The sequence below is a fragment of the Neomonachus schauinslandi genome, chromosome 1, assembly GCF_002201575.2.
Source record: "Neomonachus schauinslandi chromosome 1, ASM220157v2, whole genome shotgun sequence".
Classification (NCBI taxonomy): Eukaryota; Metazoa; Chordata; class Mammalia; order Carnivora; family Phocidae; genus Neomonachus; species Neomonachus schauinslandi.
Window position 1 is genome coordinate 28035410 of NC_058403.1, and position 27625 is coordinate 28063034.

Here is a 27625-nt window from a genome sequence, read left to right on the forward strand (position 1 = left end):
CCAGCAGTTATAAGTTATGAAGTATTGATGTTATTATTTAACATTCAAGACACGCTGCTCTGCTCTTTATCCCTTCTATTGTAACAAACCAGAGTAAGCTCAGCGGGAGAATGAGGAAAACATTATTTTCCATAGTTAGCTCCTTAGTCGTTTCTATGAAATGATTTGAAGTCTAAGTTAAAGTTTTGGGGAAGGAATATTTGTAGCCTAGTAATGTTGGGGGGAGGGTGTAGAAGGGAACAAATTGAACACATTTTGACTCAGTAGAGCTTTCCACCTTCCCTATAATACCATACCAGTGCCCCACCACTTATGCTGTCTAAGGTGCTATTTGTAGAGCTCTTGCAGGACACAGTAAGAATCCCCGTTACCACTGAGGATTGAATGCCATCGTTTATATCAAGGGTCTTATCCATAATGAAATTGGGTCTTTGCTTGGTGACCTGTGGGCTTTCCCGGAACGTATGCTTTTATAAGTTTAGAGGATAATAGGAAGGATGCAGCATAGAGCTCCCATGCTTAGAAACCTCCCCTAGAGCTTCTGGGGATTTTCTAGGTCTGCTTAGCTGATCCCATCTAGCCCAGGATTTGATTCCCCATGGTTAAAGGCAGGAAGAACCAGATGAACAGCTCATAAGGTCAGACAAGCAGATGATCACAAATCAGAAAGATCAAATCTTTTAATCACATAGACAATGTGTGTTTTAGATGGAAGAACACACACTCATAGAACATGAGGAAAAGACATTTTTAGTAGCAGACTCAATGTTTTGTTTGTTTGAGGGTAGTCCCCGTATCAGAATCTATAATGTCCTCTCCGGGGTAGAAACTTGTAAGTCTCAAAGGAGGAAATATGACTTTTAAATGTAGGCACTGTATTTGTGTAGAAATCAATTTTCTTTACAAAGAAGTACCCCTGGGGGTTTTCTAATCTTGCTGGTAACTGGCACCCTGCAGCAATCAGAGTCTCCGAGATGAATGAAGAAAAAGACCAACTGGTTTGTCCATCCTAATGGGCTTCATTCGTATTTCAATCCAAACTCTGTTGTGAAGCTCAATCTAAGTATTATCTTCTCTGAAATAATTCAGTAGCATAATTTATCCTTAGTGCACACACACATACTTTTGTTACATGTTTAGATATACGAAGCTCTTAACAGTTTCACGATTTTAGATGAATGCAATACTTTAGATGGTTTTTTACTGTAAATTTTTCAGATGAACTAGAAGCATGGACAGAGACTTCTTTTTCTTTCCCTTCCCCATTTGAGAGCCCCTCCAGGAATGATGGCTCGAGCTTTGCTATATATCTATTGCTTTGACAAGTTGAATGAAGAGAGCATCATTTTTTGAGTTCAGACAACTGACTGCCATGAGTTTGGGAAGTTATTTAATGTTTGCATTTCTTTTCCATAATATTTAGAGTTATAAAGATACCTTGTATATGTACTTAAGAAGTGTGTCATGGGCATAAAATGACTCACTATATGCAAAAGTACTTTGTAAATTCCATTGTGCCCTACAATTGTAAGTTCATAAGTTGATATACCAAAAACATAAAGATGTCATCAAATGCATGTAGGAGCTTTTCTTCAAGCTTGTTGAAGTGTTCTTCATTATTACTAGCAAAGAGTTCCCTTGAACTTTTAAAAGAAATTTTCTCTTAGATTTATTTCTGTTATCAGTAACCTCCCTTATCATGTTCCCTCATCATTCTAATTTTCTATGATTCCGTTCTTTCTACTAATTGTCATAGCACCAAAGTTCTCTGAAAACTCGCTGGTATATTTCTTTGTCTTTAGAAAGGAGACATCATAGACATTATCTGCAAAACACCAATGGGGATGTGGACAGGAATGTTGAACAATAAGGTGGGAAACTTCAAATTTATTTATGTGGATGTCATCTCCGAAGAGGAAGCAGCCCCCAAGAAAATAAAGGCACACCGAAAGAGTGGAATAGAAAAACCCAAGACTCTGCAGGAGTTCTTAGAGAGGATTCACCTTCAGGTTAGCAAACCTGTGACCTATTTGATGCTGGTGGCATCTGGATGGAATAATTGAGGAGAATGGATCAGTGCTGGTACAGTGGTAAAATATATATATATATAGGACTTACAACAAAGAAAAATCTGTTTTCCAAGAAAACTTCTTATTTCTCCTTTATTACTTTTATTACACAAGGATAGGTCTTGATATAACCTCCCTTGGACTAAACTCTAATGGTACTTAGCAGTGACAGTAGAGATTAATGTTGAGAAAGTGCAGTGAAAAATGAAAAATACCTAGGAGAATAAAAGGTCCAGAGAAAACTGTAAATGAGAATGATAAAGAGAGTATGAAGAGTAAAGGTAAAAATCCAGAGAATTGAAAGGAAACAGGGAAAGAAAATTACATTTTCTATAGGGCAGAGATCAAAAGCAAGTCAAGAGAAGAAAGCTAAATGTAACTGTTTCAAAAGCAATTTCTTAGGAGATAGTGATCATTAAGCCCCCATGATGATTATGTTAAGGAAACGGTGTTGTCTATATTTATAATCCAATTATTTTCTTGTTATATTAGCAAAATTTTTATGAAACCTCTACCTCGTTAAGTGGTGTATACATACAATTTACCTAGCCTCACTCAATTTACTGTTTTGCAACCCATTTCTAATATTAATGCAGCAGTACTTTGATAGTTTTCAAAATTCATCAAGGCAATAGCCAATTAAACTTTCCTTAATTGTTTCTCCTGAGTTATCTGGTTATACTCCTGTCTGTAGACACACTACCTAGGCCTTCTTGTTGCCCCCCAAATGTGGTACTGCTTGGATGAAGTACAAAGTTTAAACCTTGCTTCTTCTTTTTGTTTGCTCTGTGACCTATGAGAAAACCAAGGTCTAAGGAAGTGAAATAAATTACTCAAGAACCCACAATCAGATGATTATGTCAGAATGGGGATTTTGGTTTCTCTGTTCTAATTCAGTGCTCCTTCTAAGAGACATTATTTTTAAAAGAAGTGGTACTTTCTCTCTCTCGCTCTCTCGCTCTCTTTTTTTAAAGGGGCTGGTAGTTATTCCTAATTACTTAAAACTTTTATGCTTCCTCTTACTCAGTTTTGGTAACCAAACTAAGGATACTGAAATTATGATCAAGTAAAATGGAAGGAAGTTTTGAGCAAGCTGTAAAGCATTCAACTTCACTTTGCATTTTTATTCTGTTAGAGAGAACAAAGGTTACATAAATAACATACAGACTCAGAAATCAGAAGCCTATGAATTTTAAATTAATATATATTGATGCAAATGATGGACAAACTATACATGCTGAGAAAAGAAAACAATACTTTTCCTAACCACAGTGCTTTTATGCTTAATAAAAACTTTTAATTAAATAGAAAGTCTGGAATTCCTTAGGTTTATATAATGACTTTCACCAAATGCTAAGTCTATTTTTCATGCCTGTTTCAAATTCATCTTTTAAACTACCCCAAGAAGTTAGTGAGGGTAAATTATTTTTGCAAGCCAGCAAACAAGATGTAGATTCAGAAATATTACTATAATTATTCTTTTAGAGGCATTTTATTGATAGATGTAAGGACACGCTAGCTTTGTCAATTGAACTATTTGAGAAGTGAAAAAGTGCCAAATGGGATGAATGATCCAGCTATTTAATTGATCCATGATTTAGCACTGCACGGCTTAACGTAATTATTTCTTCTTTACATTTGTCCTTCCAGAAGGTGAGAATTCTCCAACATACTCTTTTAAATGCCCTAGAGTTCGTATGTGGAGAACTAGTACAAAGTAAAGTTAAGCAAAAGTTCTATCGGTGCCTTTGGTTTCCATACGCACTTCTACACTTTCTTTAAATCTAAAGAGAACTAAAAATAAAATATTTGAATCTGACTAGTTTATCTTATACATATTTTTTCTCCCCCATAGGAATATACCTCAACACTTTTGCTCAACGGTTATGAGACCCTAGAAGATTTAAAGGATATAAAAGAGAGTCATCTCATTGAATTAAACATTAAAAACCCAGAAGACAGGATGAGATTACTATCAGCTGCTGAAAATCTTCTTGATGAAGAAAGTAAGTGTGCACACCTACTTTTCTCCCTAGCTGAAAATCACAGTTCAATGTAAATAGTAAAATTATTAAAAACAAAGCCCCAGTTTTATTTACAGAGAATCCCATAAAGCATTCTTTCCCATAAAATAAGTATTTTCTTATTTATTTGGAAACAACAACTCTGGTCGAGTCTATAATTAGGAAGAGGACTTTTTTCCCTTATTGGACTCAGAAAATGAAGGGACTTTTCTGGGCATCTCATTTAGATTCTGCAGAGCTATTAATTTACACACAAGTGGATGTCTGCATTCCCAAAGACTGAGGGAGTTAGAGACAAATATTTAGTGACAGCATGAGCCATTAGTGAGAAATGTCATGTGCAACTTCTGTAGAACAACGCCGAGCATGGCTCTAAGCTAATGAGCCTTCGCGCCACACAGGAAAATTCATTTCATTACCATATAGTCACATCTTGTATGTGTTTATAGTATTCTTTCAAAATGTTATAAGAGCTTGCAAAAATATTCAGCACTCCCTTTTATTATCTGAGATGGGTCTCTGTATTTGTAAGTATAAACTGAAGATGAAGTAATGCATGCACATTCACTTACCAACTGGGTTTATAAAGAGGGGATAGCTTTTGTTTCTACAGGTGCCCAATCTGAACGCTCTTCTTACTAAATCTGGTCAGGCTTCTGAAACCCTGAGCTCAGGACGTACCAAACTCCACAAGGAATATTTCCTAAGGAAGAAAGAGGGATGTAGCTACTTTTAAAGATGAAAAAGAACTCAGATCATCTAATCCAACTTTCTCTTTCAAAAGTAATATTGCTCATAATCATTAACTACTTTTTTGAACCTGTTCTCGGAGTAAAACTTTGAGCCAAGATCTTTACATTTATTATCTTCTTCAATGTGCTCCACAGTTTTGTGAGTTAGAGAGTACTGTCCCGTGTTTATAATGAGAAACTGAGAGATAAGTAACTTCTCTAAGCTCACACACATAGTAAATTGTGGAGAGCCAGGGCCAGTGTTTGTGATGCTACTCTACTTTCTACAAGTAACAGCCCAGATGGAGAGCAAGGAGGAAAGTTGTATTTAGGACCCAGGCCTCCTGACTGTCTCGTGGTAGGTTTCCTGTATCCTGTCTCATATGCTCCAAAATGGGCATAGTTACACAGCACGTGTTTATACACTGGCCTTTTTATCTCGCAGGAATAAATTTACTTTTTTAGAAACTGCATCTCACTTTATTCTTACTTACTGTCTTGAGTTTGCACAGATCTTCCTCCTTTTCAAAGAGCTTTCACATGTAAGACTAATTTGACACCTCCAGAATTTATTTCCTCTTAGGCCCAGGTGTTTACATGCATCCTTTGAAACTGTGGGGGCTAGGAGAAGGGGATGAGGTCACAAAGCAGACAAAGGTCAACTTTAAGAAAGTAGCCAATTTACTCAATAGTACAAGCCAAAACAAAACTGATCCATGTAAACTGACGAGGCAATATCTCTGGGGTAAATGAGGCAGTTTCTTTCACACCCTGTCATTTCTAAACATGGCTCCTCACTAAATAATGTGAGGCTAAGAAATAGATTCTGTAGATTTCTTGGAATTGATAATGTTCAGTATCGTTGTCAATACCCTCCAGAATAATTTGATGTTGAAGTAGTGGGAGGGAAAAGGTATTTTTTGAGCACTTGTAAATACATTGCTTTTCTTCTGTAATACCATCCATATAGGTATTTTGTCCATTCCACAGATGAGAAAACATTTCAGAGATGAATTTTAAAAAGGCCAAAAACAGCTAGATAAGTAGCAGAGCTGAAGTTTTAATCAAAGGCAGCCTGCTATAAAAATCCAAGTTCTTTCTTCCACACATGCAAACTGGTAAATATAGAAAGAACAATGAATATCTGAAAATTGAAGTTTTCTACTATGCCAATTTTCTCAGGAGCTTCAGTTCAGTTTTCCATCCCAGAAAGTGGAAGTTAATACGTAAGTGAGAACAGAAACCTTGCAACAACATTACTGCCTGAAAGATGCAAGACGCCTATGGCCGCATTGCAACAGGCCTGGTGACTAGGAAGGGCGAGAGAGCCTGGGTGAGAAAGGGTTTCAGCCATAAAACAGTGCTCAGTCTGGACCCACAGCGGGAAGATCGGTCCAGCCCTGTGGCTTGGGCCATGGATGGTGTCCACTTAATTTCTTCATTCCATCCCCCTCATCCCGCCTCTACTTTCTATGTTAATGAAAGAATAATGATGTATAGATAACATCATATGAGAGCCTGGTGCAATTTGAAAAACCATCTGACCCAAATGCTTCCCTTGCAAGATGGGGAAACTAAAACCAGAGTAGCTAAGTAGCTTTCTCAAGGTCACAAATCTAAACCCAGTCTCCCACATCTATTAGAAACACATCCTACTATGCCCTGGAAGCAAAACACAATATCTCCAAAGCATGATATAAAAAAGTACAAGTCCCCCAAAGTATTTCCCTTATAAGACTTTAGAAAATGGTATGTGAAGGTCACTAAAAGTTGATCATTTAATAAAAACTAGTAATGTGCAAATATACGCACACAAAGCCAAATTCTGGGGGGTGAAAAATAGAAAAAAAAAAATGCCGGTGCAACCAGTGTTTGTTGTTAACACACAACCCTGAGATTTTTCTTATTTTAATCTTATGGTCTTAAGTAGTACTAGAATATACATGTCAAAAAGATGCATATCACATGTTAGGCTATTCTGACTGAAAGCTATTTATCTTGTATGAAACTGCTTTGCTCAAGAAATAAAGAATGACTTCTATTTGTTGATAAGATGGTGAGTTCTGATGATTCGGCACCATGCTGCTGCATGCATGCTTATTTTTATCTATTCTCTACTCTGTGAATCATATCTCCTACAACCATGCTAAAGATTAAATGCACAACCTTCATGTACCTTGAAAGATAAAGACCTTGAATATATGGTTATATAAAACTAAGATATTATTAAAAACAAATGCATGTCACAGTCATAGGTTAAAAATAGGTGGGTGGGTGTGTGTGTGTGTGTGTGTGTGTGTGTGTGTAAGAATGGAGCATGCAAATTGGCCAGGATTTTATGTATGCATTTTATCTTGATCACTGAATATAGTCAGTTTGGGGAATGTCGATAAATTCCTAATTTAAAACCTCAATGCTTCTTAGATCGGGAACTGGAAAGTTTTGCTTTACTAACCCTTCACTATAAAAATTGAGGAGAGTGGACACCTGTTTGAAGAACAAGAGCTTTGAGATGATAGAGGAAAAACTACAAGCCCCATGTGAGCCTTTAATATATCTAGAGGGACCAAGAGGATGGGGGGAGTGGGACAGGGACAAAAACAGAAATCTAATACTTAGAGCAAGCAATTTTCCTTTTCTCTTAGGCCAAAATAGATAGCACTGTACCCACTCTGACCCTGAACATGTAAACTGGATTAACACTTTTTAGGTGTTAATCAGGAGGTAAAGGTGTTTCTCCTACAAGCTGATAGAAGGGCTGGGTGAGTGGTGGTAGCACTGATTACAGGATTACCTCTGGAGGAGGATAACAACTTTGGGGTTCTGCAATCCCGCCAAGGCCAATACCGAGGTATTCTGAATTTGCTCCCGTGTTGCATTAGAACTGAGCAGAATTAGGTCACTGGCTCCCTCAGCTGGGAATCTAGATGAGGTTAGAAGGAGAAGAAAAATTGGGGTGAGACTCGGCTTTTGAAGGAGCAAAAGAATTATTTGGTGCACATTAGGATTGCTCTCTTTCTCATCTGAATTTTAAAATGGTTTCTTTGCTTTGAATAAAGATTCCCAGTAAGAATGGAGAATGTGTGTGTGTGTGTGTGTGCGTGTTTGTGCATATGTTGTTCATAAACACAACCTTCAGGACCCCTTTGCTTGCTAATAAATGCCTCTTGCAAATAATCAGAGTTAACTGCTATTTATAGTAAATATTTTCTCTTTATTCTGAACTTGTTCCTCTTTTCCCGCATTTAGAGGCACTTTGATGTGTCTTAAAAGTGTGATGAGAATGTGTACTATTGTCCCTAGGGAAAACGGGTGATGGAAATAGCTTGTTCTCCATATAAGCACAGGAATAATTACATTTTAAATTGGAGGGAAAAGATTAAAAAAACAACCAACCTAGTAACTGAATACGCAAACTGTCCTGGAAGCTGTGTATCTATATTTTAGATAGCTGCAACCTCTGTTGGCAATGCTCAATGAAGAGGAGAGGGGTTTGTGTGCCAGGCTGTTGGCACCAGCTGTGGTCACAGCAGCTCCACATTGCTCAGCTATCCCCAGTTGTGCCTTCCCGCCTGCCTACGTGCCCAAAACGACGCAGGGCAAGAGGCAAGTCCCAGCCAGGAGCCTGGACCGCGAGCTGCCGGCAGGGCAGACTTGTAGTTAATGCCAAGCAGCAGCCCAGCAGTCGGTCTGACAGCGTGCCAGGGTAGCCTGGTGCCCTAGCCCCTGACATGCATGCCTGGTGTTTCCAACCCACCTGCCGTATGATTTGGATCTAGATTCAAGAAAGGTACAGCTTTTCAGAAATACAGGCTAACCATCCACATATACACAGTAGAGAAGGCACACGGGCATCTGACTTTTATGTATTTATAAATATATTTAATATATATTTCTAGTTATAGCTGTTTAGCTTTATGCAATTCAATTTCTTCAGATTTCTTGTTGGTTTTACCACCTCCCCTGAAGATTTAATTTATGATTGATGCCATATTCTATATAATAAAAAAACAACAAAATTAAATGTAAACATTTTTAGTCTTCTATCAGAGAACAGTGCCCAGAGGAGAGAGTCCATAGAATTTTCACCTCAGTCACCTAAGGCACTTGTAATGTACTTGTTTTTATATTGCGCTATGATTGCGTACTAGGCATGACTTTGTATGATTACCCTGGTCAAACAAGACAGAATCCTTTAATACCATATGCCTTCCCCGAAGCCCCTAGTTCTGTGCTCTGCACTGAGTAGACGGTTTACAGATACTTACAGAATGAAAAACAAAAACAACAACAATAAAACAACAAATGCTTGTGGAATGAATTAAGATTGAGGAAATAGAGAGACTTGTAAATTGTAAGGAAACTTTTTTCTGATTATAAAACTTTAAGTCCCTAGCAAGCCCACCTCACAGATAGAAGTGTTTGCAGTAGGCAGGTGCATCCGGGTGCTCAGCATCCGGGTGCTGCTGAGCGATTAGATCTCAGATGAGGGTGCCTCTGCCCTTACTGAGGCAGTCAGCAGGGTGCAAGGGGAGGTTGCTGTGAATGTGAGTGCAAAGATTCACTCCGTGGCCCACATCTCATCAGAAGGTAGACTACGCTGTTAAGATGCAAAGAGAGATGTGCAAAAAGAGGGAGCATCATTTCAACTCCTATTCTCCCCCGGCCTCAGGAAAACAAGAGCAATCAGATGGCCGCGTGGCCTAATGGATAAGGAAAACAAGAGCAACTGGTTGTTATTCCATGAAGGGATTCCTGTTTTCCATTTGTTGTTTTTCCAAATGTAGGTTAGTATTCAAATGACATGAATACCAAAAAGTCACTATTGTAAAACTAACATGTTCAGGTAATTTAAGGATGTGCTTAAGATGAAATCAGAAATAACTAAGAGTCGCGCCATGTTGTCTACTGAATGTTCCTCCTTGGACAACACTGCCTCTGGACAAATAAACACAGCCGTAGATACCTGGAGAATGCCCGAGTTTTGTTCTGAGTGACTCAAGTGGGGCTCCAACATGAAGCTGAGGTTTTGAGCCATCCTCAAAGAGGATGACATAGCTTGGTTTTTCCTCTTTGGAGATGGCACCAGGAGAGAAAAAGGGGACAATAATTCAAAGAGCCAAGAGGTATCTTCATTTGAATTTCAACGAAATTTCTTATTTGATCTTTAGTTGCTACTTCTTTTAATTAATCTAAACATCACATTCTTTTTATTTAAAAAAATTGTTTATTGAGCACTTTCATTGACCAGGCATTTTCTTATGCCCTGTAGATTGCATTATTTTATATTACCCAAAAGAAACAGAAGCCCAAAGAAGCAGAAGCTTCAGACCTAAGGCACACAAGACAGTAAAGTCAAAATCTGGATTATTTGGGTGAAGAAAGTTGAGAAAGAAACCTATGTGAATATAGGACAGATTTCTCTCTTTAGGATATGAGAACTTTTTCCCAGAATTAGGGTTTAGTTTGAATTCCTTAAAGCTTTCTTCACTTTTAGTATAATTGAGATTGCCTATACCTAATTAATTAAATGTTGCAATTCCAATATTTTTATGAATAATTATGTTAGCTGTCTTCTGTTTTACTCTAATCACCGTGCCACTTTATATCTTTATCAATGACTATCTTAAAATGTTGAACCATGGGCTTTACACAATTCCATAAAGATTTTGGTAAGAAATAATATATTTTAATATTCAGATTAGTTCTTTATGACAAAATATCTCCTAAATAATTTTCCCTTAACATAATTATTTTATTTTCATTATATCGAGTACAGAAATGTTTGGGGTTGCTTTCTGGCCTTCTTTTTTTTTTTTTTTAATTTTATTATGTTATGTTAGTCACCATACAATACATCATTAGTTTTTGATGTAGTGATCCACGATCCATTGTTTTCGTATAACACCCAGTGCTCCATGCAGTACGTGCCCTCCTTAATACCCATCACCAAGCTAACCAATCCCCCCTCCCCCCCTCCCCTCTAAAACCCTCTTTGTTTCTCAGAGTCCATAGTCTCTCATGGTTCATCTCTCCCTCCAATTCCCACCCCCCCATTTTTCCCTTCCTTCTCCTAATGTCCTCCATGTTATTCCTTATGTTCCACAAATAAGTGAAACCATATGAGCTTTCTGGCCTTCTGATTATGCCTGCTGTTAGCTGGCAGCAATAAAGAAACACCCTTTTTCAAATTATTTAATAATTCTCCAATATACCCAGATTTGAAAATGTATAGCCTTTGGAATATTTGCAAACCATGCAGGGGCTTTATTGAAAAACTGTACCATTTTAATTTTTTTGTTTTTTAATTAAAATATAAGACATTATAGATGATGTGAGAAATATAGAGAAAATCTATCTAAAATTTTAACACTTCATGTGTGAATTATATGCATAAGTCTATAGGTCTTCACATAATTTTAGTAATAGAATACTTAATCATGTATATTGATTTTTTTTAACTTAACATATTATCAGAAACATTTTGATATAAAAAAAGATGCACTCATATCTCACATGGCAAGTCTGTAATTTTGGAGGCAAACTGCTTCTTATCCCAATGTGTTATTTGCCTGGTTACTCAGATGATTGGACCATGGGCCAAAACTGATGAAGGTTATAGTTTCAATTTCTAGGTGGGTCAGTTAGCTTTACTCTGTTTCATGGCCACATGAAGGGACTAAATGACTTAGAAAGAAAATATGGACATATTAGCATGAATTCAGCCCCTCTGCTGGAAAAAGTATCCATAGTACAAGACCTAGGTTTGTGCCAATCCTGAAGTCATTAGTGTCAGGATGGAAAAAAACAAAAAAACAAGAAAAGGAAAACCCTGACCCTCCAAACACAAAAACTGAATGCTATATAGCTTTCATTTCCATAATATAACATAATGACCTGCCTTTTCTTTTTATAGTTACAGTTGAGGGGCTCCAGCTGATCACCTGCCTGAAATTATTGCCAGCCTGGTGGGAAGCATTTGAGGAGGCAAAGTCATGTTTTCATTTCACTAGGAAATCATTTAGCAAATTGCTGCTATTCTGTAAATTACTGTGCTGCATAACTTTCATACTGAGAAACTATTTCCTTTTTCCATAAAAACTGCAGATAAAGGGTTCCTATAATAAATAATCTGTATTTAAAACAAACCAATTCTGAGAATTTAGAGAAGGTGAAATAGCATTTCTCAGGCAAAAATAAAAACAAATACATTTTACTACCAATATTTAAAAATGACATATTCTCTGTTAGCGTCAGATTTTCATTCGTTGTTTGTTTACTTTGTTACCCTTTGAGGGGAATGGATAGAGGCTTCCGAAGACAAAATAACAAGCTAAGTACTTATTTTTTGAAAGAAAAAGAACTAATTTTGGAAATCAGAGTTCTTTAAGCCCAAGTCTTATATCTTGAAGAGAGTCCCACAATCAGTAATCAGCCTAAATAGAACACAGTATTGGAGCAATTTTTATTATGCTAAGTCCTGTTTAAAATGTCGGTCTGAAGAGCAATAACTAAGTTCTTTTAATTTTGTGTTGAGGTGATAGGCCCAAATATAATCTGGGGAAATATGGCCTAGGATCACACTCCAAATATGGTGAATCACTGCTGAAGTAGCAGGAAGCATTACAGAAGGACTAATTTTTCTGGCCTTTTCCAGAAACACTTGGATAATGAAACACAGAGCTGACTGACTGATATTCACAAACACTAGTGAATATTAAGAAGATTCTCCCTAAACTTCACGGTTGCTAAGACTTATAAAGAGAAAATGCTTCATGGTGGCTAAAATTTTTAAACAGTCACATTCGATGCATATTAAAATTAAAGCTCCTGATACCTAGAACTAGTTTTAATAACATTACTGGCCTTAAACATCTGATACTTGAGTCCACAGTTTAAAAAAGTTGTGGCAAACATGGAGAAAATTCAGAAGAATGGCATAAACATGGTTTTATTGTTGCAAATTAAAGCTCTGAGGAAAAGGTTAAAAGAACTGTTATGATTCATTTTGAAGATGAGTAGACTAAAATGATCTTTATCATTTTTCCCAACCTTTCTCAACCTGTATTCCTCGTCTAAACCACAGAATACAAAAACTAATGTGACTCTTTTCTCAATTCTTCTGTGGATGGTACATAAATGAGTACCATTCTAGATACATTGAGAAGTGAATTCATTACATACAAGGATGCCTTAGGGCACCACGGCTCAATTCTCTCTCGTAAAGGATGTTGATAAACATTTGGATGCACAGTAGAACATAATGTTGGCAAGATATCTGAAGCCTAGAAAATGCATTTAAAAAAGCAGGGTATCTTGGGCGCCTGGGTGGCTCAGTTGGTTAAGCGACTGCCTTCGGCTCAGGTCATGATCCTGGAGTCCAGGGATTGAGTCCCACGTCGGGCTCCCTGCTCGGCAGGGAGTCTGCCTCTCTCTCTGACCCTCCCCCCTCTCATGCTCTCTATCTCATTCTCTCTCTCAAATAAATAAATAAAATCTTTAAAAAAAAAGGAGGGTATCTGTAGACAAGATAAAGGATGGCTTTCCTAAAGATAAATTACCTAGCATTTTACTTTCATAAAGTCTATTGAGGAAAATTACAGTTTCCTTCTTGCAGGATTTTGGAGTTGGGATTTACTTTCTTCTCACCAGAATTGGATGAAGTGCACAGCTTCTGAAGGCAGAGGTTTTGTCCCACCCTGAAATGTATGCGTTTGATTCTTCCAAAGTGGAGTTATTCAAATGTCTAAAGCGGAGAAGCTCTGAGGTTAGATATGCTGATAGAGCTGACAGGTTGTGGCCGAAAGATACATCTCCTCCCTGAGGGACCCATCTCATGATGCAGAGAAGCACACATTTACTGGTGTCAGGGAAGGCAAGGAAAGAAACTTTACACTGACCAAGAGAATTCTGATGCTAAAAGCTTCTTGAGTAAGACTTCATAGTGCTGCTTAGGTTCTTCAAAATATCTTTTGTTACATCTCTAGTATTAATTTTTTTCAAAGAAAAAGTCTGTTGAATCTAGAATACTGCTTTGATAACACAGAGTTACCAATCTGAATATAAATAATTGTTCTTCGTAACTACAAAGATGTAGAAGACTAAATAAGGCAGAGTCAAGGAAAATGGTGGTGTTTTACTATCTAAAAGCAACCTGGTTTCTATGCTGATTTTTCTGGTGAATGCAAACATAGAAAAATTCTGAACACTTTAAGTTTTATTACTTAAATTCCAAGTAACTGAAGTCCTACTATACATTGTTGCCCAGAGTGATATTTTATTCATTACTCCACATTATCATGATTCCAGAACTGTCCACAAAGATCACTATTGAGTTGGATTTTACATTTAAACCACAAATGACTTTTTCTAATGTTACTTTAAGGAGTATTTGGACAAGGCATCAGTCAAACTGTGGATACAATCTGCTTTCTCTGGCAACTTATCATTAATGTAAAATGAAAGTCCATATTGATCTTCGCATATGCAAGCAGTTCACATGAATTCCATGAAACTGCAAGTGAGCAAAAAAAAAAAGGGCAAACTTTGTCTTCTAGGAAAGCAGGGCTTGAATATTTGAGTGCAAATATCTCTTTTATAATAAACAAATACATTGTTTAATCAAGGAAGTTTCAAATGTAATGAAGTCAAGGTTGGTACAGTTAAAATAGCTCAAAGACGAATGAGTACATGAATAAAACTTGTCTTGGCTTCTCCTAACTGCTGTCCTCTTTTCCATTTACAGCTATTCAAGAGCAAGAAAATGAATCTGTGCCCCTATCCTTAAGCCCAGACATCTCCTTAAATAAGTCACAGTTAGACGACTGCCCAAGGGACTCTGGTTGTTATATCTCATCAGAAAATTCAGATAATGGCAAAGAAGATCTGGAGTCTGAAAATCTCTCTGACATGGTACAGAAGATTACTATCACAGAGCCAAGTGACTGAACACACATTCTCAACTTTATATCTATAGATGCATTCCATTTTAACTCTACTTGAGCTAAAAGATCAAATAGGAGAGAAAGCAAGCATTTCCCGATACAGCCTAAAGTTAAAATGTTTTAATCTAAATGATTTTACATAAAAGTTCATGTCTCTAACATTCCCAATTATTGTAAATAGTATGTATATTTATTATTTTAAATGCTACCTGTTAATATTTCACTTGCCTGTGTTAGGAAAGGTATAGTGTAAGTCTTTGATATGTGTGAGATAACTTTATTCAGCTTTAAGTGTGAAATGATAAATTCTGCAGGAAAAAAACTCCTTTTTTCATACCTGTCCATTTTGCCTTTGTGTCTGTTAGTCAACAAATAGTAATGGAGCATGTGTTTGTTTAACCAACTGTCCAAGCAGCATTCACACTCATTTTTATACTTAATGGGAGAGTGTGAGTTAATACTGGAGACATTTTATCCTGATCCACAGTGGAGTTTTAGTAATTATTTTTTGTTAATTTCTTCACTGTTATCTGGTATAAAAGAATAGATAACAAGATATTGTTGATTCTCATTTAGTAAAATGAATTTTAATAATTGTACAGATGTTTCATCTTTAATTGTAAATATTTTTAATTGTGAAATACCCTAATTTTAATAATAAAAAGAACTATGTGCACTTGCTATTTTCCACATTAGTGGTACTTGAAAGTATTTTTATATTAGACCTCTAGACAAAATTTCTCTTAACAGTGAGATTCCCAAATGAATTATCTCACCTCAGTCTGTCTCCTGAACCCCAGATCTGTGTTATCTGTCTTCCTGAATACTTCAATGTATTAGTCAGCTCAGGCTGCCATAATAAAATATCATAGACTGGGTGGCTTAAACAACAGAAATTATTTTCTTAGAATTCTGAAGGCCAAAAGTTCAAGATCAGGTTGCAGCATGGTTGGATTCTAGTGAGAGTTCTTCCTGGCTCACAGATAGCTGCCTTCTCACTGTGTCCTCTCACGTCAGAGATAGCAAGCTTTCTGGTGTTTTTTCTTAGAAGGGCACTGATCCATTCATGAAGGCCCCATCCTGACAACCTCATTTAAACATAATTATCTCCCCAAAACACCATCTACAAATACCATACATAAGGGGTTAGTGCTTCAACATACAAATTTGTGGGGAAAGGGGTCCAATTCAGCCCATAGCACTCTAGAAGCTTCAGATCAACATACCCAAATCTTGGATTTTTCTCTACAATTTTGTCTCTCCTTTTTTATTCCAAACAAAACTCTCTCTTTAATGACACCAATATCCAACCAATTACCCAAAACAGAAAATCATTTCTCACTTCATCTCACGTATACCCTTCTCATACAGATTCAGTATATAATCAAGTCCTACCTCTAGAAGCTCTTTGTCATTCATGGCTTTCTATCCATTCCCATGGTTGCTGTCTTGCTTTGGAAGTTCATGAGCTCATGTATGAAATAGTGCAATAGCTTTCCAACTGACCCCTATTCTACCAGTGCCCTACCTTTTAATCTATCCTCCACACAGCCTCCAGAAAGATCTAACATGTAAATCAAGTCATGTACTTCCGGCTTGAAATTTTTTTTATAGCTCCTCACTACCTTTAGTATGATTTTTAAACTTTCTTCTGGGATATATAAGGTTCTTCTCAACCATTTTTACCTACCTTATGAGTCATATCTTTCCTCTCCCACCTCTCACTCTACGCTCTCCGGCCATAACAATCTCCTTGCAATTCCACAAATTCACTATTTCCTTTGTGACTTTTCTTATGCTATTTATTTTCCTTGAGTGGCTCCTGCTATTTTCTACATCCAAGAGTCTCCCATTGCTTTCTGTCTTAAGACTTATCACAAAAGTCACTTACTCTGTGAGGTCTTCCATGATTTCCTTTGGTGTTCTCCTCTGGGTTTCCATAGCAACTTGTATCTCTGTTGGTTATAGGACTTACATATTATACTTTATCTATTTGAGAGGCGCTTACCTTTCCACAAGACCATTATCCACAAGACCATGCTGCCTCCATCATGGCCCTGCTCCTGACTATGGCTACAACTCTAAACAGATTATTCTAGGACCTCCTTGGACACAGCACAGCCACTGACCATAATTTTTAAACTTTAATCAACCTGCTGCCTCAGGGAGTTCTAGAGAGTACAAAGAAATTGTAGGTTAGGAAGCGTGTAAGGAACTGCCTGATTGTAAAATGGTAGAAATCGCTGGTGAAGCTTACTCAGCCACAACTTCTATTCCTTCAAAATGAAGATCTGGTACCCAGTCAAGGACTTGGGGAAATACTTTTGAGCAGAAGTGCTGCAAAGGTCTTGAGGAGGCTGAAGAAGAGGAAGAGAGACAGGATTCCTACAAAGAGAGGAGGAGGGGGGAGTGGAGACACCACGGGGTTCAAGCTGCCAGAACGATGGCCCCATCACATAGCACAGCACTGAAAAGGACACCTGTAGCAAAAGTACGTATCACACTAAAAGAGTCCTGCTGCCCTCATTTTATCTGTTGGATCCCTGCTGCTCACTTTCCTTGGGTTTTTCTCTCAACCATGGACGCTGGATAAAGAGAAGTAAAAAGGCAAGACATAGTTCATAGGTTGTAAGGTAAAGACAGACTTTCTGCTGCTTTTGGCTAGGAGACAGACAGGAGTCTGAGCCTTTCAAGAGTGGATGTGAAAGTGGTTAGAAAGTTGATATTTTAATGGTTACCAGATGGCTTTGTGTTTCCAGGTTGAAATGTGGTGAGAATCCCAGTCTCAATCATTTATTTATTCACTCAACAATTTTGAGACATGGAATGTATATGCTGCCCATGACTATGCCAATAAAAGCCCTTTGGATCATATAATCTGCATTAGAATCTTGCCATAGCCTCTCACTGGAATAAACTGAGTCTTTCAGTACAGAAAGGTTATAAAACTGTTCTGGAATGTCATGATTGTTCTGATCCTAGGAATATAGTTACAAATTCAAGTGTGTGGTGAAAGTATGCATGGTTAGAGAAATTTTAGTCCAGATAAATGGATAAACTCTTCATAATACTCTTTTGATAAGAACATTTAAATTCTGCCCCCTCGGGGCGCCTGGGTGGCTCAGTCGGTTAAGTGTCTGCCTTCAGCTCAGGTCATGATCCCAGAGTCCTGGGATCGAGCCCCGCATCGGGCTCCCTGCTCTGCGGGAAGCCTGCTTCTCCCTCTCCCACTCCCCCTGCTTGTATTCCCTCTCTCGCTGTGTCCCTCTCTGTCAAATAAATCAATAAAATCTTAAAAAAATAAATAAATAAATTCTGCCCCCTCAATTCTATTGCTGATATAAGCTCCAATATACTTTCACTCTGAAATTTTTTATCAGAAACTTTTCTTTTTTTACCAGTTAAATTTCCAAGATAGTTAAGAAATAAATTAACTCCTCAAACTTCTAAAATGATAGTCAGCTAAAGATTATCAGGTTTTAGGCAACATCCAATTCATTGAGGTTAGTCAACCACCTTGCAACTTCCTGAGTGAAGCCAAATTGATGACATGATGACATTTCATGTTGAGAAACTTCCGTTACAAGCCCAAGTTCTGAGAAAAATAATATGAAGAAATTTTAGATACTCTGTCACACCACACACGCACACGCTTCCACCCCCCACACCAACAAAGAAAACTGTATAACTAGGGGCGCCTGGGTGGCTCAGTTGGTTGAGCGACTGCCTTCGGCTCAGGTCATGATTCTGGAGTCCCGGGATCAAGTCCCGCATCGGGCTCCCTGCTCGGCAGGGGGTCTGCTTCTCCCTCTGCCCTCTTCCCTCTCGTGCTCTCTGTCTCTCATTCTCTCTCTCAAATAAATAAATAAAATCTTTAAAAAAAAAAAGAAAACTGTATAACTAATCCGGATGCACACTTCAAGTACTCCTTCATAAAGTGGGAAGTCATGCTAGAATTACGTAAAGGTTGAGAGAAAAATGAATAGAACTAAATATAGGTAAAAGAACAGCAGTTTCTAAATTTGACCAGGTTTTCTGGCTACAGAAATAAGATAGAAGTAACCCTTACTTTAGCCTACCCCCTATCCTACTGTTGAATTCATCTGATCACACCCAGTGTTGACCCAGAGGTCCTGGTTTGAGGACTATGTGACTTTGGGTAAGTCACTTATCCTCTGGGCTTAGGTTTGTTTGTGGGTTTTTTTTTTCCTCTATGAAATACAAATAACTGTAATACTAACATTTCATGTACCTGTGCTGGTTAAATGAGATAATGTATGCGAAACACTGAGCACAGTGCATGCAGTGTGCATAAAAACTGGTATCTGAACACAAAATGAAAGCAGGGCACATGCTACGAGAATATAGGCATGGGCTCATGGTGACTTGAAATTCTTCAGACACAGATCGTCTGAGGGCTGGGACAACTGTGCTGTGAATCAGCTGGTTTAATGGAACTTCCCAGATAAATGACCATTTTGCCACGACTGAATATTCCTTTGTCAAGTTCTGACAGTTTAGAAAGAGGCTATGTTGCATTTAGCTTTGTTTCCTCACTCTTGGCACATAATAGGAATGATCATTTTTGAAGACTGGATGATTGAATATATAAATAACTGCCTGTATTAATGAATGAAATCAAAGAAAGATCTGAGGTCATTACTCCTAATACAGCACCTTGGGCCCTCCCTGGTCTTTATAATATGGAGTCACAGTGGACTGTGCTATAGGCCATATAGAAGCCCTTAGAAAGACACCCTAAATGTAGATTTTTACGTATTTACAAAGTTTATGGGCATTTAGGCAAATGATCTGCCATGGGAAAATCACCGTGCAGAGGAAAATACAAGCTTTTCATTACTCTTTCTTTCTTCATCATGCAAACTTCTCACATTTGAATTACCAACAGTCTGAGTATTAGTGCGTCTGCGTGATGTATATTATAAATTAAGAAGCCATGATGGAAAAATCTTTAAAATGGCATTAGTGTATTCAGAGATCTCCTTTGACCTTCTGGGGTCCCTGGTGGGCCTGAAGTGCAGAGCACTGTTCCTCCATGGGAAAGAGTGGAATCCTGATGCTGAAGGCTAACGGGATCATTTTCCTCTCCGAGTTTTTGGGCACCACGCCAAGTGAATGGGCAGGAATCATTCCATTTGCAGAGTAAAATGGGGTGAAAAGCACTTCTGGCACACTTTGTCCATATAAATTATACTTGTTTGCAATTCATCAACTCCTTCTCTACTTTATACCCATATGTAATGTAAATGATCATCTTTCTCTGAAGCTCTATAATGATGCACAGCTCCAAAATGTGATATAATCAGCTAAAAGAGAGCAGATGGAAGTTTTTTCCCCAATATGCATATTCATAAAAAAAATAGAGAACTCAACAAAAGGAGATACATCAGTACTTGTACCCAGAGGGCTGCTGCATGGACTTATGTACAAAAGTAAGTGGGTTTTCTGCAACTATTTCATTCTTGAAACCTTTACTCATTCATTCCTGCAGCAATCATTGAAATGCTCTGGAAAAAAAAAAAAATCTGCCCTTCCATATAGCAACAAATATATTTCCCTTTAGATTTTTTTTACTGCACCTTAGAACCTATGATTCAGGAAATAATGGTTAAATATTTTACTAGAGAAATATGATTAGAAGGCAAACCATGAAAAAAAGTGAGGACTTCACTGTCCCTTTAGCAACACAGACTACAGACATTAAAATTCACACTGTTGGGCGCCTGGGTGGCTCAGATGGTTGGGCGTCTGCCTTCGGCTCAGGTCATGGTCCCGGGGTCCTGGGATCGAGTCCCACATCGGGCTCCCTGCTCGGCGGGGAGCCTGCTTCTCCCTCTGCTTCTCTCTCTCTGTCTCTCATGAATGAATAAATAAAAAAAAAAAAATCTGAAAATTCACACTGTTACACTAAAAAAAGCTGTATAGAGGGAATAATGAACTGTCTGGATAGAATTTAACAATATATATTTTTTAAATATCTGATTCCTCAGAGGGTAAGGTGATTCATGTGCACATACTGGGTAAGCAGGATTGCTACTAGAAATTTTGTTAACGAAAATAGCAGCAGGAGATACTGCGAAAGAAGGTGACCATAAAAGAAAATGTACGAAATGAGTAAAACAACAACAACAAAGGAACAGAAGAAAATCATGAGAAGTGTAACTATGAATTTTGGTCATGTAACCAAAGAAGTGGTATTTATACCAAAATTAGATGTTTCTGACCCTGAATGTCTTCTTCCAGAGCCACTCTCCACATGTGAAGCCCTGATGTCCACTTAGAGAGGCTCACCTGTATGGACTACATTCTTGATCTGTGCCCTCAGGTTCCTGTTGGGCTCAATGAATGGGAAGCCCCATCAGGAGACTGGAGGGGGAAAAAAAAAAGGAGACTGGAGGGAGAGAGAGGAATGAGGTCAGGGTGTTTATTTGCTCCATGACACCACCTTGCATTGCTGTCTCCCTTAATCGAAGGTCACTAGCCACCTAAAATATCATTCTGTACATGACTCTCTTTCCTTCAGATTCTGGTAATTGTTCCTTTCTTTCATCCCCAAAGGCTTAGATTTAATAACAGCTCTGTGGCTGTTAGCTCACTACCTGCACAGCCTTCAAGGGTTCCCTTACTCTCCACCCTGCCCATATCTTTGCCATCAGTCCCTTTATAAATAAGCCTTCTTTGAATTACCCTAATTTGATTGTGCCATCCACTTCCTGTTGGTAGCCAGACTGATCCACCTGTTGGTAGCCAGCACTGATCCACCATCACTCACGACTTTCAGTTACTTAGGTCATCTTCTTGAGTCTATGAGCACTGCTCTGTGACTCCACACAATTATATTCACATGGTCTCGGGTCCTTTTTATCTATTTCACTATTAGCCTCCACCCTTACCGACCAACAGCTTTAGGGTAAAGCATTTCCACTAACACTACTAAAACTCATGCCCTTTACCCCTTTCAATTCCTTATCCATCTGTTTCATGGGGCCCACACACCTATTTCTCCTTTTTCCAAGCAGCTAAGAATCTCTGGAATAGGGGCGACTGGCAGCATATAAATGGAGGTTTTCATGGTACAGAGGTACAGCTGGAGCCGACCTAACTGCTTGGAATGCATGTTCTACCCTTTGCTAATAACCAAGCTCACAGTACTCTGCTATGAAACATACGGTCATTTCTGCTGGGACAACATACCATCTACCAACATTAATATCCATCCATCAACTATGTAATAAAACAGAAGGAAGCAAGTGCGTATTTTAGCCGCTTGCCACCTAATCAGAAATACCTGACATTAATGGCATTTGGGGTTGTTTTTTTTATAAATGTGATGGCACATAGACACTGGAATTTTACTAGCAACTTTTCACTGCTAAAATTCTTTAATTCTGTTATATTTCACCTACAATATCACTAACATGGGTCTCTCATACACAAAGCCTTAGGCCTCTTAATCTCAAAAGAGGTTATTATAAAATATGGATGCCCAGATAATTTGCATGATTAATGAAAATATGTTTTAGAATATTAAACATTTAAGATGTTAGCATTTAGTAAGCTTTCTGACAGAAGTTAAAAGACTATTAGAATGACTGATGAATTGCTACAGTACATTAGCCCTCAGAACAGGGAATGTGCTAGAGGACATTTATGTAACTTCTTAGCGTTCTTGTTTTTTTTTTCTCTTTGCTTTTTTTCCCCCTTTCCAACTAAGCTGTCCTTTTTTGACCTTGCGTCAGTTGTAAATGACCAGGCAGAGGACTTTGCAAAGTTTTGAGAAACTTGGAAATTACACGGGAAGCTACTGACAGAGGGACAAAGAAAGCAATTTTATTAGTCAGGGCTTTACACCTAAGAGCGGGTACATAGTAGGAGACATCTTCTCTCACGGTTCAAATGTCTTACCTCAACAGTGGAAAAAATGAAACAGAAAATGCTTCCCTGTTCAGTGACAAGGTCACTGACAGTTTAGTTGTTCATAACCAGGTAGACACACTTACTCTTTCCACTTGTTAGGAACTATGTTTCAAAATGAAGCTCCACCTATTGATCTCTTTCTGAGCCTTTTGTTTTTGATTGCTGCACAGCTCATCAGGACCTATTTAGTCATTTATTTCCTCCCCTTATTATCCTTAGAGATGAAATATACCAGAAGGGACTCTCATGAAAGTGTTTATATCCCCTCTGGGTAAAAAGTGAAATACCATTGAAAAGGTGGAACCACAAGAAATACCAAAATAAATTCTTAAGGTAGGAGCAATAAACTGCTTAATGGCCTTGCTTTGGGAGAAACAATTAACATTACTTTATGTGAAGTATTATCAGGAAGTTATGAGCTCCCTCTCTGAGCCCTACTTGCCATAGCCTGTGTCTTAGGCAGCATTTCCCTTCTAGCATTATTTAGTTTATAGTTCTCCAGCACTCACTTATTGTATGGCACCCTCATTCCTGTGTCAGTGAGCATAGAGAAAAATATACGATTATACATCATCTAGAATTCCACTACTTAGACAATAATACAAAAGTGGGCAGTGCAAAAACGTAGTAGGCTGCATAATTGCCCCCCCGCCAAGCCAGAAGATCCTAGTTCAATGGAACCTCACCAATGTTACCTTATTTGGGAAAAGGGTCTTTGCAGATGTGATTAAGTTAAGGATCTGGAGATAGGGAGTTTCTCCTGGATTATCTTGGTGGGCCCTAAATATAATTACAAGCATCCTCATAACAGAGAGAAAGAGATTTTTTTTTAAGATTTTATTTATTTATTTATTTGAGAGAGAGAATGAGAGAGAGAGAGAGAGCACATGAGAGGGGGGAGGGTCAGAGGGAGAAGCAGACTCCCTGCCGAGCAGGGAGCCCGATGCGGGACTCGATCCCGGGACTCCAGGATCATGACCTGAGCCGAAGGCAGTCGCTTAACCAACTGAGCCACCCAGGCGCCCCAAGAGATTTTTTTTTTAACAATGAAGGGAAGACAATGTGAAGACAGAGCTAAGAGAGCTGAAGATGCTGGCTTTGAGGATTCAAGTGATGTGGCCATAAACCGAGGAATGCTGACAGCTTTCAGAAACTGCAAGAAGCAAGGAACGGATTCTCTTCTACAGCCTCTAGAAGTGTGGCCCTGCAGACATGCTTTGAATTTTGACCCAGTGATAACGGATTCTGGACTTCTGACTTCCAGGATGAGGAGAAAATAAAATTCTGTTGTTTGAAGCCACCAAGTTTGTGGTAACTGGTTACAGCAGCCACAGGAAACTCATACAGTAAGGTAAAGAATCCCAGCCTTAAACAAAAGGTTAGTGACCCCTAGTCATGGCCATTACTAGCAGACCATGGGAAAAAATTATTAACAACCAGTTTAGTACAAAATATTAACACATATATCTGTTGAAACCTTTGTATACTGTTCTTTACTTATATACATGTGTTATATGAATGTATTCAAGCAACTCATTCTTTTAGACAGGAAAAAAAAAAGCTCTTTCAATAACATAATGAATTTATAAATATGAAAGTCAAATACATACTATTTTTATCCTTCAGATGTTTTAAAATTTCACTTAATAAGAATATGCTTTTTTTCATCCCCTCCTGCAACATAGCTGTTATGGACTAAAGGATAATGCAAGTTTAAAAGATTCTTGTAAAACAAAAACACCTGGATTTTGGCCTTAAGAGGAGAAGCTTCCTTGGGGACTTGGAAATATTTGTTTTACTGAAAGAAAAATGACATTTTTTTACCATGACTTATTTATTCCTTCATCCTTCATCAAATATTTATTGAGCATGTTCTAGGTACTTGGAAACTATACTAAGGCTCTGGAAATAGCAAGATGAATGGCAATAACACTTATTCTCAAGGAGTTAAGAATGTGGAAAATGTGTAAATAAATAAATTCCTATGATATGTGAAATGCTAAAGTAGCAATCTAAGCAAGTGGTGTGGAAGCAGGATTTAAAAATAAATCATTCATTTTAGAACCAGATGATTCTGTGAGTTTGAGAAGAGGTCAATTGTGTCCTGGTATTTGCAATAGAGAAAAAAAATTGAACAATACGTCGGAAAAGTTTCTTATTCCTTATTTGGGACATTTGTAGCCAATACTGTATTCAAGGTTATAGTGGACAAGATTCAACCTCTTCAGATTCTGGATAACAGAATTAGCAAATTACAGTAGTTTTCTCCTCGTTTCAAAAACAACTACTTGTACAATAAAGGTTGCTTAATTAAAACTTATCCAACTGAAACACCCATTTATCTGAAACAAATGTTTGTGCTATAGACATCAACCAACTCTTCACATGAGTAGCTAACAATAAGCAACGGGATGATGCTCGATGAATATCAATTAAAACAAATTGCTCCCAATAAACTCTTTCCTAAAAAAATACATTCCTGCATGGCCATATATTCATATGCATGCACCCATGTGCGCGCACACACACACACACACACACATACGCACACACACAGCTTTGCTATTCTAACTTGTCTTCTCTAAAAAGTTTAGTAGTGTAAGATTGAATCTTCAATTTTATCATTGAGCCCAGTGTCAGTCTCTGATAAGGCATGAGTTTCAGGTGGGACAAGCTACATACTAGGGGATGTCCAGAGAGTTTAGAATAATGGCCTAGTGCAAAATGAAATGCAGAGCCCCACGCTCAAATTTGTTCAAATTTATTAAGACTCTTAAGACAGCGATAGCAGAGCATTAACACAAATATGGAGCCTTTGTGAGAGCAGAGCCCTGTGCAACAAGACAGGCTGTATGCCCATAAAACAGGCTCTGGTTTCATGTATCCCTTATCAATTGCCCCCATTTGGGTTGTCCCAAGGACCATACTATAGATTATGAAAATGAAAATGACCTGCCTAAAATCATATATTCTTTGCACAGGCCTATATTAACTATAAAGGCATTGTTGGGCACCCATTAAAATTCTACTATGATCAAAATTTTTCATGTTTACTTGATTTTGCTTTTCTCTGCTTTATACAGACTTAACAGAACCTATGAAGCAGAAGAAAAAAAAAATGCTGTGTTCACTGAACTGTGTCTATTAGCCTCCTGGGTATGTTATTGGCCCTCTTGCATTCGGTTGGGTCTATGTGACAAGTTCTAGCCAAAGTTAGGACCTGGCCCATAAAATCTCCTTTGAGGCTCATATTCTCACCTCACTAGGTTTTCCTTACTCTGTCCTGTGCTTCCCCACCCTTTTATCTGTATAGCTGGAAACAATGAACCCTGAACTATGGAGCCCACTGTAGGAAAACCTGAATCCCTGAGTCGTTTTTGGAGGAGAGCCATTTCAGGAATGCTGCTTGACCCACATTAGAGTGCCACACAAAATTAAACTTTATCGTCTTAAGCCGCTTATATTACCCTAATACTCTGTGTTTGATAGAATGAGAGTCTGAGGCAGGGAACATAGGACCCAGAGAAGTACCTAACTCACTGAGTGATTCTGATACACCTTTTGAGAAACAGTGATCTTTTCAGTGGACTATAAATCAATGTGCTAGTCAATACCTATAGTATTCTCTCATGGAGTTGTTTACATTGTCATAATAACATGAATCCATAATTTTCTTTTTTTTTTTTTGAATTTATCATTTCCAAAGCACTTTTTTCTATGTAGTTTTAGAGGATTCCATTGTAAAAACTTCAAAATCTGTAGCAGTGAATTATCAGGGATAGAATAACCAATAGCGACAATGACACTTGCCAAATATCCCTTCAAAAGTCACAGATTGTCACCTGTCAGTGTATAGGGCTTACAGACCTCAAAAATTCAGATTACCCAAGAAAGTATTTGATAGAAATCCTGGAATCCAGGCTGAGTCCAAGTGAGCATCTGGGAACACTGTTCTCAGGAAACTCAGCTGGGTGCTGCTGGGATGGACAGGGGGAGATGGCCAGAGTGCTGAGAATAATGGCAAGTGTTCGTTTCCCTTTGGCCGCAGAATGTCAGCATTTATGGGAAAAAGTCGATCAAGTACTTACTGGATCTGCTTAATCAAGCATAATTGTCACCATGTGACTGGCAGTTATTGGAAGCTCCTGTGTGAGACAGTGCCAGAAACACTATGCAAAGAACTACCTATATTTTACATAGTAAAAGGAAAAATAACTTCTCCTCAGCACAGGAAATCTACATGATGCGATTTAAGAGCATGGATTTCTGGAATGGGAATCAGACTTAATTTCAGCACTTATCTGCTTCAAGTTCTTAAGCATTTAAGCTCTAGTTTATTCCAGTGTAAAAAAAATGTTAATGCCTACCTTGCAGAGTTGTAGCTTAAACAAGCTTACACAAGTAAGGCACGTAGCATGACTTCTACAACATTTACCTCTGTCTGGCCCATTGTTTGTTTTGGTGGTATTATTTTTAATAATATTTTAAGGAGCACCTGGGTGGCTCTGTTGGGTAAGCTACTGACTCGATCGAACCCGGGTCCAGCTCCGCGCTCAGCAGGGAGTCTGCTTGAGATTCTCTCCTGGCTTCTCCCTCTGCCCCTCCCCCTGGGTCACACGCCCTCGTGTTTGCTCTAAATAAATAAATAAATAAATAAATAAATAAATAAATAAATAAATCTTTAATAATAATAATAATACTTTAAGAATTAAAAACGAAGAAGCCCTCATAGGCACTTTCAAATTTATACCATAAAGAACCTTACCAAACATCCTTCCTGCCCTCTCTAAAACTATTTTTCCCCAATTTTTTCAAGACACACAGTGCCAAGCATTTATAATCACCCATTTCCCCACACAGCCAGACATATACTCATATTTCAAACAATTCTTTCAATTGTCCAAACACTCATAAGTTGT

The 27625-nt window shown here is 38.0% G+C and overlaps 1 protein-coding gene across 1 annotated transcript in view; it reads left to right on the top strand.

The window, feature by feature from the left end:
* Positions 1–15452, top strand: part of SAMSN1 (SAM domain, SH3 domain and nuclear localization signals 1) — a 135553-nt gene extending 120101 nt beyond the window's left edge. The window contains 3 exon segments of the mRNA XM_021679282.2: positions 1803–2009; positions 3925–4075; positions 14570–15452. Coding sequence (XP_021534957.2) covers positions 1803–2009; positions 3925–4075; positions 14570–14772 — 561 coding nt within the window. The 3' untranslated portion in view covers positions 14773–15452.
* The last annotated feature ends 12173 nt before the right edge of the window (positions 15453–27625 follow it).